The sequence below is a fragment of the Hyla sarda genome, chromosome 3 (assembly GCF_029499605.1).
Source record: "Hyla sarda isolate aHylSar1 chromosome 3, aHylSar1.hap1, whole genome shotgun sequence".
Lineage (NCBI taxonomy): Eukaryota > Metazoa > Chordata > Amphibia > Anura > Hylidae > Hyla > Hyla sarda.
In genome coordinates, this window is record NC_079191.1 from 98,552,024 (window position 1) to 98,564,314 (window position 12,291).

Genomic DNA, 12,291 nt, shown 5'->3' on the forward strand with positions numbered 1-12,291 from the left:
CTATACAGTTTGCCTCCAGCTGTTTCACCACTACAACTCCCATCTTGCCCTGACATCTATTGGCTGTCAGGACATGCTGGGAGTTGTAGTGGTGAAACAACTGGAGGCACCCTGTGTTGAAACCAATATCTTGTTACGGCCGCTACCCCCAAACCCCGCCCCGCGCAACCCACGAAGCCCCCCTCACCCCCCATCACCGACGCTCAAGCCACTTTACCCACCCCAAAAATCAATTACCAAAATGCAGGGGTGCAGGACAGTCACGATGCAGCAGCAGCAGCATCTGCCGGGAGACAGGGCTGGCATGCCGGGCCAGGGAGCCAATGGGCACGCATCCTCTGTGCTCTCAGCTCACTCCCTGCCTGTCTGACAGGCAGGGAGCGAGCACAGGCTGATTGGCTGACTGAATTAGGACAGATTGCCCAGCCGGCATCGGTCCTAATTCAGTCGTGACGTCACGGCAGGCTGCAGCCGGCCACCAAGAGGGAAACCCCCTAGTGGCCGGTTTTCAAATATAAAATAAACTATTTTAATTAAAAAAAATAAAAAAATAATGAAAGTATATTAGAGATATGTTGTAGTACATAAGTACTACAACATATATATAAAAAAAAGGAAAAAAAAGGTTTGTGACAGTGCCCATTTAAATCTGATACCAGCAGGAGTTAAAACTCCCATTGTCTATGGCTGACTACATAGTAGTGAAGATAATCCTCCATCAGATTCTGTACTCTATAAATGCATCTCCCATGTTTAACAAGGAGCCATGGTTTAAAACATGTGGATAAATTAATCAAATGCTATTGGGGATAAAGAGTATGTATGAAATAGTGATATTTGTCTGTACCCAAAATATTGGGGGGGGGGGGCATTTTGTTCTGCATCTCAGAATCTATTAGACGCGTATTCATTTTAAGGGTAGGGTCACGTGCCATATATTTACAGCTGTGTATTTTCCTACCCATTGAATTCAATGGTAGCAAAATAAGCAGCTGATTTTGCTACCCATTCACTGCAGCAAACATGTAACAAACAAGTACGGTAGTAGTGTTATCATGGGGAGGGATAGATTACTATTATTCCAATAGGTAGTTTTCCATTATGACATTAATGGAAAATAGTAATATTTCATTTAATTTACAATAAAAATAATTTACAAAAATCAACCCAATTAAGAATTCCTGCTCCAATTGTATAAAGCGCACTCAGGAGTTGAACGCACTTCATACCTGGTGGGTCCTGGATGCAGCAGCTGGGACCCACGGCTATTGCTAGACATAACCGATCAAAGTTGACTGCCGCATTTAAAACGGGCAAAAAGCATTTTCGTCTAACTCTGGTAGCTGATCGGAACCACCGTGGCACGATCACAAGGTCTTGATCAGCTTAAAGGATGGACAGAGGGTCCCTGCCTGCCTCAGCAGCCTGTACTAATGGAGCGCTGATAACGCCGATCAATGCTGTGTGTTGGAAATTTAAAGATTGCATGTAGTAGTCATTTATAGTGAAAAAAAAAATTAAAAAAAATAAAAACGTTTATAAAAATGTAAAAATATATATAAAATGTGAATAAGCCTCCTCATCCTTAAAAGTTTTAATCACGCTCCTTTTCTAATTTTTTTATAAAAATAATGTAAACGAAAGCATACATATCTGGTATCCCCATGCGTAGAGGTCTGAACTAATAAAATACAACGTTATTTAAACCACACGGTCATGGCGTAAATGTAAAAAGAAACCAAAGTCCAGAATTGCAGATTTTTGGTAACCTTAAATAGCTGAATTTTATATATTTAAAAAAAATAGGAAGTGATTAAAAGTTCCATCCTAAAGTACCGATAAAAACTACAGATCATAGTGCAAAAAAAAAAAAACTGAAGCCCTCATATAGCCCTGTATACAGAAAAATAGGGGTCAGAAGAGGATAATTTTAACCCCTTAAGGACACAGGACGTAAATGTACGTCCTGGTGAGGTGGCACTTAACGCACCAGGACGTACATTTACGTCCTGTGCATAACCGCGGGCATCAGAGCGATGCCCGTGTCATGCGCGGCTGATCCCGGCTGCTGATCGCAGCCAGGGACCCGCCGGCAATGGCAGACGCCCGCGATCTCGCGGGCGTCCGACATTAACCCCTCAGGTGCCGGGATCAATACAGATCCCGGCATCTGCGGCAGTGCACGATTTGAATGAATGATCGGATCGCCCGCAGCGCTGCTGTGGGGATCCGATCATTCACAACGCCGCACAGAGGTCCCCTCTCCTTCCTCCGTTCGGCTCCCGGCGTCTCCTGCTCTGGTCTGTGATCGAGCAGACCAGAGCAGAAGATGACCGAAAACACTGATCTGTTCTATGTCCTATACATAGAACAGATCAGTATTAGCAATCATGGTATTGCTATGAATAGTCCCCTATGGGGACTATTCAAGTGTAAAAAAAAATGTAAAAAAATGTTAAAGTAAAAAAAAGTGAAAAATCCCCTCCCCCAATAGAAAAGTAAAACGTCCGTTTTTTCCTATTTTACCCCCAAAAAGCGTAAAAAAACATTTTTTATAGACATATTTGGTATCGCCGCATGCGTAAATGTCCGAACTATTAAAAGAAAATGTTAATGATCCCGTACGGTGAACGGCGTGAACGGAAAAAAAAAAAAAAAAGTCCAAAATTCCTACTTTTTTAATACATTTTATTAAAAAAAAAATTATAAAAAATGTATTAAAAGTTTTTTATATGCAAATGTAGTATCAAAAAAAAGTACAGATCATGGCGCAAAAAATGAGCCCTCATACCGCCGCTTATACGGAAAAATAAAAAAGTTAGAGGTCCTCAAAATAAAGGGATTATAAATGTACTAATTTGGTTAAAAAGTTTGTGATTTTTTTTAAGCACAACAATAATATAAAAGTATATAATAATGGGTATCATTTTAATCGTATTGACCCTCAGAATAAAGAACACACGTCATTTTTACCATAAATTGTACAGCGTGAAAACGAAACCTTCCAAAATTAGCAAAATTGCATTTTTCGTTTTAATTTCCCCACAAAAATAGTGTTTTTTGGTTGCGCCATACATTTTATGATATGATGAGTTATGTAATTACAAAGGACAACTGGTCGCGCAAAAAACAAGCCCTCATACTAGTCTGTGGATGAAAATATAAAAAAGAGTTATGATTTTTAGAAGGCGAGGAGGAAAAAATGAAAACGTAAAAATTAAATTGTCTGAGTCCTTAAGGCCAAAATGGGCTGAGTCCTTAAGGGGTTAAACATACTAATTTTCATCCAAATATTTTTTAATTTTTTTTTCTATTTTTTTTAAGTAGTACAACAAAACCAGTGATGTCATTAACCCCTTAAGGACCAGGCCCATTTTGGCCTTAAGGACAAGACCAAGTTTATTTTTGCATTTTCATTTTTTCCTCCTCGCCTTCTAAAAATCATAACTGTCTTATATTTCCATCCACAGACCCATATGAGGGCTTGTTTTTTGCATCACCAATTGTACTTTGTAATGACATCACTTATTTTACCATAAAATGTACGGCGTAACCAAACAAATATTATTTATGTGGGAAAATTGAAAAGAAAACCACAATTTAGCAAATTTTGGAAGGTTTTGTTTTCACGCTGTATACTTTCCGGTAAAAATGACATGTATTCTTTATTCTGTGGGTCAATATGATTAAAACGATACCCATATTATATGCTTTTCTATAATTGTACCGCTTAAAAAAAATCTCAAACCATTTTAACAAAATTAGTATGTTTGAAATTGCCCTATTTTGACCACCTATAAACTTTCAAATTTTTCCGTATATGGGGCGATATGAGGGCTCCTTTTTTGCGCCATGATCTGTAGTTTTTATCATTACCACTTTTGCTTAGGTTTTACTTTTTATTCATTAATAAATCAGCAATTTTGGACTTTTTAAAAAATTTTTTACGTTTACGCCGTTCACCGTATGGGATGATTAACAATATATTTTAATAGTTCATACTTTTACGCACATGGCGATACCAAATATGTGTATTTTTTTTTACGCTTTTTAGGGGGTAAAATGGGGAAAAACTGAAGTTTTACTTTTTATTGGGGGAGGGGTTTAAATTTTTTTTAAACTTTTTTATTTTACATTTTATTTTTAATTTATTTATTTTACACTTTTTATGTCCCCATAGGGGACTATTCATTGCAATCAGTTGATTGCTAATACTGTGCAGTGCTATGTATAGCTCAGTATTATCGGTGATCTTCTGCTCTGGTCTGCTCGATCTCAGACCAGAGGAGAAGACCCCAGGAGACGGCCGGAGCAAGGGGAGGGGACCTCTGGCCGCCGTGCTGGATGATCGGATCCCCGCGGCAGCGCTGCGGGCGATCCGATCGTCCATTCAAACTACCGCAATGCCGCAGATGCCCTGATCTGTATTGATCATGGCATCTGAGGGGGCAATCGCGGATGTCTGCCATTACCGGCGGGTCCCTGGCTGCTGATATCAGCCGGGACCTGCCGGGCATGACGCGAGCACCGCTCCGGTGCTCGCGATCATGTCGGCGCGTAAATGTACGTCATGGTGCGCTAAGTACCACGTCACCATGACGTACATTTCCGTCCATTGTCGTTAAGGGGTTAAATTTACATTTTGGTGGCGCAAAAACAAGTCTTCATATGGGTCTGGAGGTGGAAAATTGAAAGCATTATGCCTATTAGAAGGCGAGGAGGAAAAAACGACTAAAGGGGTTAAAAGGGTATTCCACGGTTTTTTTTTTATTTGACTATGCTACATGAGCTGTACAGTTTGTGTATTTCATAATATAGTGTCTGTACCTGTATTTCATGGTGGTCTTGCAATACTTTGTAATTTTTGCACAAAGATTTATTTTTAACAGCATACAAAATGAGTGTCGTCTCAGGTTGCAGTGCAGCCCGAGACATTACAAAACTAGTCAGGTGATCAGACGGAGCCTGTGTGCTTCAATGGGTGGAGCGACTGCTGTGTGGGAGGTGATCATTCTGAATTTTAGTTTTGCAACAGCTGGAGGCACCCTGGTCAGAAAATACTGGTCTATTGTTCAAAGCAAAGCATGAAAGTCAATTGATGGGGTAGCTGATGTGTGGGAGGGAGAAAAGTGACTTCATACTTACAAACAAGGAATCATGGGACTTTTAGTTTGACATAGGGATTTCCAACAGGAAAAAGCCTCAAGACAAGCGCATAGCCTTCCTAAGCATGTCCATTACTGTCTGCCAGGTAAGTACTAAAATCACTTATTTTGGGCTGGGTCTGCATTTACTTACAAATATAGGTTAAAAAGGTGGTCACAGACTGCAATATTTTCAGTTAAGGCACGCATTTTCGGTTTAAAACCTCGGTTTAAAATTTGTTGACCTTTTATTTTTTTTCAACACTGGCAGGAGAAAGGAAGCACAAAAAGGCTGATTTACAAATCTCTAAAATCTCCAAAAATTGAATTTATCATTTATTTTGGGACACTGGAGAAAGAGTGAAGGACTATATTCAATAACCCAAACCAAGTATCTGTGAATGAGGACCACAAGCTTATTATTAAATTTAAGATAGTCAACACTACCAACTCCCAGCATGCCTTTGGCTGTCCGGGCATGCTGGGAGTTGGTAGTGTTGCAACAGCTGGAGGCCCTCTGGTTGGGAAACACTGCCAGAATGTTATTACACACCTAGGAACTTGACCAAATTTGGGTTTAGGACATCCTCTGCTTGCCCAGGAGGTCATCCCATAGATAAGTGGATATGTTATGGGACTGCCCTAGAGCCAAAAAAATAAATATAGTAGGCTGCATGGCAATTTAAACCTGGATTTTCAAGTACTAGTATTGGAAGATCTTATAGCAATAAACCCCCAGAAAATGTGTTATCTGTGATACTTTTGTTTATTGGTACCTTGTTTATAGTTAGGAATTTGTTTGCAAATAAACTACCCTGGATAAATGTCTGGGAAACACAAGTAAATAAGATTAAAAGGCGTTAACCCCTTAGGCACCTTAAGAACTCAGCGTTTTTTCTGTTTTTGCATTTCCATTTTTTCCTCATCACCTTCTAAAAATCATAACACTTTCAATTTTGCACATAAAATTCCATATTATGGCTTATTTTTTGCACCACCAATTCTACTTTGCAGTGACATTAGTCATTTTACCCAAAAATCCACGGTGAAACAGAAAAAAAAAATTCATTGTGCAACAAAATTGAAGAAAATATGACATTTTTTTAATTTTGGGGGCTTCCGTTTCTACGCAGTGCATTTTTCGGTAAAAATGACACCTTCTCTTTATTCTGTAGGTTCATACGGTTAAAATGATACCCTACTTATATAGGTTGGATATTGTCGTACTTCGGAAAAAATCATAACTACATGCAGGAAAATTTCTATGTTAAAAATTCTCATCTTCTAACCCCTATAACTTTTTTTTTAATTTTTCAACATACGGGCCGGTATGAGGGCTCATTTTTTGCGCCGTGTTCTGAAGTTTTTATCGGTATTGATCGGACTTTTTGATCGCTTTTTATTCATTTTTCAGGATATAAAAAGTGACCAAAAATACTCTATTTTGAACTTTGGAATTTTTTGGCGCGTACACCATTGATCGTGCGATTTAATTAATGATATATTTTTATAGTTCGAACATTTCCGCATGCGGCGATACCACATATGTTTATTTACACTTTTTTTATGGGAAAAAGGGGGTGACTCAAACTTTTATTAGGGAAGGGGTTTAATGACCTTTGTTAACTTTTTTAACTTTATAGGGACCTATAACACTGCACACACTGATCTCCTATGCTGATCCCTGCAGAGCCATAGCTTTTTGCACGGATCAGTCAGATGGGGGCTTCATTGCTCAAGCCTGTAGTTCAGGCTTGGATCAATCAAACCCCAATCGGACGCCGCGGAGACAGGTAAGGAGACCTCCGCCTGCGTCCCAGCTGATCAGAACATCGCGATTTTATCGCAATGTCCCGATCAGCCCGACTGAGCTGCCGGGAAGCGTTTACTTTCACTTTCAGACGCGGCGGTCAACTTTGACCGCCGCGTCTGAAGGGTTAATAGCGCGCGGCACAACAATCGGTACTGCGCCCTGTTAGCCCAGGGTCCCGGCTATGAATAGCAACCGGGACAGACTCCGTGTGATGCTTTTAAACACCGGGCTCAGTGCGTATACATACGCCCTGCGTCCCCAAGAGGTTAAAGGGGTACTCCACTGGAAATGTTTTTTTTTTTTTATCAACTGGTGCCAGAAAGTTAAACAGATTTGTAAATTAGGTTTAGAAGGATTTATAGCACCGGCGCAATAATGGAAAAAGCAGCTATGATACCACTGGGTGGGTCCCTGATTTTCCACCCCAAATATTAGAGATATTATAAACAGGAAATCAGCGCTAATGGGGATGTATACCATAGATATAACTTATTTGATTTCTGTGTCCGGTAGAAATTATATTGTGTCCGGTAGAAATTATATTACAAGACCACTAGATATGTCTGTACACATAGACAGCTACTGTATCCGATGTAGTTAATACAAAAAGAACACTCTGTATCGACTTAAAATGTGGCTTATGATTAAATTGAAAGTCCCACGTCAGATACAGTTAGTATATCCGATGAGGTTAAAATTATTGTCCGCAATAACTAACAGTGCGTTACTGCACACGTGCCTCCATGAAGTGAATATGATACAACCAGAACTCCCAAGAGGTTTTAGCGTACCTCCGGGTTCAGCTAGGTTCTTTCCTGGTCCCTCCGAGGGTGCACTGATATTCCTGTAGTCGGTATAGTCCGGGGTGAACGACCAGGTGCCAAACGCCGGGAGAACTACTCCGGCTGGAAGTGTCTCACCGGCTGGCTACCGTGGTCTGGCAATCCTGAGCCGAGGCCCGTAATTTGCTTAGTGACGTCACTTACTGCAAAGGCCTAGGGCCAAAAAGGTTGTGGGATCTGACGCGTTTCGGAAAGTCCGCTTTCCTTTCTCAAAGATCGTTAGTATTGCGGGCTCAGGGCTATTTATACAAAATTCTGACTATCTATGCAGTACACCTATTTTTGTGTATAATGTCCACATTCTTCTTTATTAGTAAAAAGTACGATTTAGGTCATGTTCCTTGAGTGAAAACGCACCTTCACTAAAGCTTCATGTGAATATGGTTCAATTATAAAGATGTCCCAGATGGTGCAGAAAAGGTGCATAACTTCAAAAGGAAGAGTAGAATATATCCTAAACAGTGCTAAAGGGATACATAACTTCAATTTGAAGGGTATGATAGTAAATTGAAAGGTACTACTAGTATTATAAAAATGCAAACAACTCAAAATCTGTATTTAGGCCATATGGAACCATTGAATTTAAAAATCCACTTCCCTTCTGCTCGGGACATTGCCGCTATATAGACCCCCCCTCTCCAATGTTTTTGGATATGTCTAAACATTATTTAGAGAAACATAACACCTCATTCTCTGGTTCCCAGTTTCTCGGGATAGACTATATCCAAAAACATTGGAGAGGGAGGGAGGGGGGGGGAGGACTATATAGCGGCAATGTCCCGAGCAGAAGGGAAGTGGATTTTTTCCTCTTTCTTTTGAAGTTATGCACCTTTTCTGCACCATCTGGGACATCTTTATAATTGGACCATATTCACATGAAGCTTTAGTGAAGGTGCGTTTTCACTCAAGGAACATGACCTAAATCGTACTTTTTACTAATAAAGAAGAATGTGGACATTATACACAAAAATAGGTGTACTGCATAGATAGTCAGAATTTTGTATAAGTAGCCCTGAGCCCACAATACTAACAATCTTTGAAAAAGGAAAGTGGACTTTCCGAAACGCGTCAGTTCCCACAACCTTTTTGGCCCTAGGCCTTTGCAGTAAGTGATGTCACTAAGCAAATTACAGGCCTCGGCTCAGGATTGCCAGACCACGGTAGCCAGCCGGTGAGACACTTCCAGCCGGAGTAGTCATCCCAGCGTTTGGACTATACCGACTACAGGAACATCAGTGCACCCTCGGAGGGACCAGGAAAGAACCTAGCTGAACCCGGAGGTACGCAAAAACCTCTTGGGAGTTCTGGTTGTATCATATTCACTTCATGGAGGCACGTGTGCAGTAACGCACTGTTAGTATATCCGATGAGGTTAAAATTATTGTCCGCAATAACTAACAACTGTATCTGACGTGGGACTTTCAATTTAATCATAAGCCACATTTTAAGTCGATACAGAGTGTTCTTTTTGTATTAACTACATCGGATACAGTAGCTGTCTATGTGTACAGACATATCTAGTGGTCTTGTAATATAATTTCTACCGGACACAATCGTTGTCTATGATTATAGATTTATATATTGTTATAATTATATATTGTTAAGATAAATCCCGACATACATCCTTTTCTTCCAGTGAATGCCGACTTACACTTGCTTTATATCAGTATTTCCCAACCAGGGTGCCTCCAGATGTTGCAAAACTACAACTCCCAGCATGCCCGGACAGCCAAAGGCTGTCCGGGCATGCTGGGTGTTGTAGTTCTGGAGGCACCCTGGTTGGGAAACACTGATTTTTATGAACCCGTTTCACAGAAATCAAGTAAGTTATATCTATGGTATAAATCCCCATTAGCACTGATACACAATTTTCCTGTTTATAAGATTTGTAAATTACTTCTATAGAAAAAAAAAAAAACTTAATCCTTCCAGTACTTAGCTGCTGTTATGATTCTTTTTTAATTTCCTTTCTGCCTGACCACAGTGCTCTCAGCTGACACCTCTGTCCATTTTAGGAATTGTCCAGAGGAGGAGCAAATCCCCATAACAAACCTCTCCTGCTCCAGAAAGTTCCTAATATGGACAGAGGTGTCAGCAGAGAGCACTGTGGTAAGGCAAAAAGGAAATTCTAAAAGAAAATTACTGGAAGGATTAAGATTTTTGTATAGAAGTAATTTACAAATCTGTTTAACTTTCTGGCACCAATTGATTAAAAAAAAACAAAAAACTTTTCCAATGGAGTACCCCTTTAAGCTCTTACTGTTCACTGAAAGGTAAAACAGCGGAAGGAAGATGGGGAAGTTTAAAATTAGTCTTATTTTTCACCAGTTTTTAGGTGACAGAAAGGGGGGGGGGGGGGTTATATTCGTATATACTCGAGTATAAGCTGACCCGAATATAAGCCGAGACCCCTAATTTCAACCCAAAAACCCAGGAAAAGTTATTGACTCGACTATAAGCCTAGGGTGGGAAATACATCATCACCGCCTGTTAATCCCTTCATCAGTGGTCTTCAGCATCTGCGGACCTCCAGATGTTGCAAAACTACAACTCCCAGCATGCCCGGACAGCCGATGGCTGTCCGGGCATGCTGGGAGTTGTAGTTTTGAAACCTCTGGAGGTCCGCAGGTTGAAGACCACTGCGACCTTCATCATCATCCAGACCCCCCTTTAGTTTTCTACTCACCTCCCCTCGGTGGGAAGGAAGGGTGAGCTGGTCCGGGCCATCTCTGCGGCAGGGACCATCCGGTGGAGAGGGTTAGTCGTTCCAGGCTGTCCATCTTCACCGGGATGCCCTCTTCTCCGCTCCGGTCCCGGACTAGTGATGTTGCCTTGACGACGATGCACAGGGACCTTCATGCGCAGGGACGTCACAGACCAGCTCACCCTTCCTTCCCACCGAAGGGAGGTGAGTAGAAAACTAAAGGGGGATCTGGATGATGACGAAGGCCGCAGTGGTCTACAACCTGCGGACCTCCAGATGTTTCAAAACTACAAATCCCAGCATGCCGATGGCTGTCCGGGCATGCTGGGAGCTGTAGTTTTGCAACATCTGGAGGTCCGCAGGTTGAAGACCACTGAGAAGGGATTGACAGGCGGAGAGTTCACTCGAGTATAAGCCGAGTGGGGCGTTTTCAGCACGAAAAATCGTGCTGAAAAACTAGGCTTATACTCGAGTATATATGGTAACCTAATTTTATTATGGAGAAGGGGGAAGCTTCTGCAGAAGACAAAATGCATCTTAATTGGATATTTTGGAATATACCGTTACATTCTAATGGAAATAATAATTGCTCATTTATTAAATAAAGTTATTACAATGAACAAAAAACAAAAATGTCTGTTTCCTGTAAAAGAAAAAAATATTTTTCTAAACCCACTTATTGGAGGGTAGTTTCTCAGTCAGTGTCCAACCCATTAAAGAGCCTATTACATCCCAAAAGCTTTTTCAGGTAAATAAATCTAAAATACCCCAAGAGGACTGTTGAGGGTGATGGGGTGGGATAAACACAACAAAAAGTCTGTTGTAGAGCATATTCTTAAAAGAAAAAGTTACTTTTTGGAAAGTCTTTCCTTTAATATGCTTACACACAGGAATGGAGTGTTGGGTAGAGCACCATCACAGTGCCAACCATGAGCTAGAACGCCAAAAACTTAAAACAGGGTAGGAGGAGAGTCAATAATAACCGGAAGACGAACTGGATTTGAGCAATGAAGGGAGCAGGTAAAACCTAGAGAGAAGAACAGTTATTTAACAATCACATTCATAGGAATTACAATGTGCAGACACCAGCTTCACTCCACCAGCCTGCGAAAGCTCCATCATTGTCATTGCACCGTTCCCATTGGTTAATCCAAAAATCAAGCTTTATGGCAAGCTGTTCATGCAAAGTCCTACACGTGACCGTACAGTAGTCATACCTATCACTCAGTCTCTGTGACCCACGGAACTTCACGTGAAATGCTTCATAGAAAGCAGAGGAAGGATTCCTGTGAGACCCAAGAATCAAATGAAAAGAGGTTGAAAACGTTTGCGCTACAGGTGATGAAGAAAAGGAAAAAATATTAAAATTATTACAGAATGTTGAAACATCAAACGCCCATAGAGACAATAAGAACCAAGTCTGAGAAGGCTACAAGCATACCTCTGAAAAGCATGACACCCAATAAAAAAAAAAAAAAATAAAATTTGAGGTGTTCCAGTTTATAAAGTGTTAATAAGGAGTTCCACCAACTTCAGCTTCATGTGGTAAAGGTGACATTTGGCTGTAGACTAATTCATATCTACGGTCCGTAGCCACCAGGAGTCAGGCAGGACCCTCTACACAACAGTCACCCTTTGGATCTAGCCATCAATGTAGGTCTCAGCAGGCAGATCCCCAAACTCTAACCCAGTGTTTCCCAACCAGGGAGCCTCCAGCGGTTATAAAACTACAACTCCTAGCATGCCCGGACAGCCGTTGGCTGTCCGGGCCTGCTGGGAGTTGTAGTT

General features: G+C 41.0%; 1 protein-coding gene across 5 annotated transcripts in view; it reads right to left on the reverse strand.

Annotated features, from left to right (window-relative positions):
* TSC22D2 (TSC22 domain family member 2) overlaps positions 1 to 12,291 on the reverse strand; it is a 68,905-nt gene that overhangs the window by 32,709 nt on the left and 23,905 nt on the right. For 2 of the 5 annotated variants that reach the window (XR_008891068.1, XM_056564760.1), the window contains exon 2: positions 11,721 to 11,789. The exons of 2 other annotated variants lie outside the window; for them this stretch is intronic. Coding sequence is in view for 2 of the 3 variants with exons in the window: in XM_056564760.1 (XP_056420735.1) it covers positions 11,721 to 11,789 (69 nt within the window). In the remaining variant the exon portion in view is untranslated. Of the gene's footprint in view, positions 1 to 11,460; positions 11,531 to 11,720; positions 11,790 to 12,291 lie in introns of those variants that run through there. One more of the 5 variants, XM_056564762.1, reaches the window with a different exon arrangement.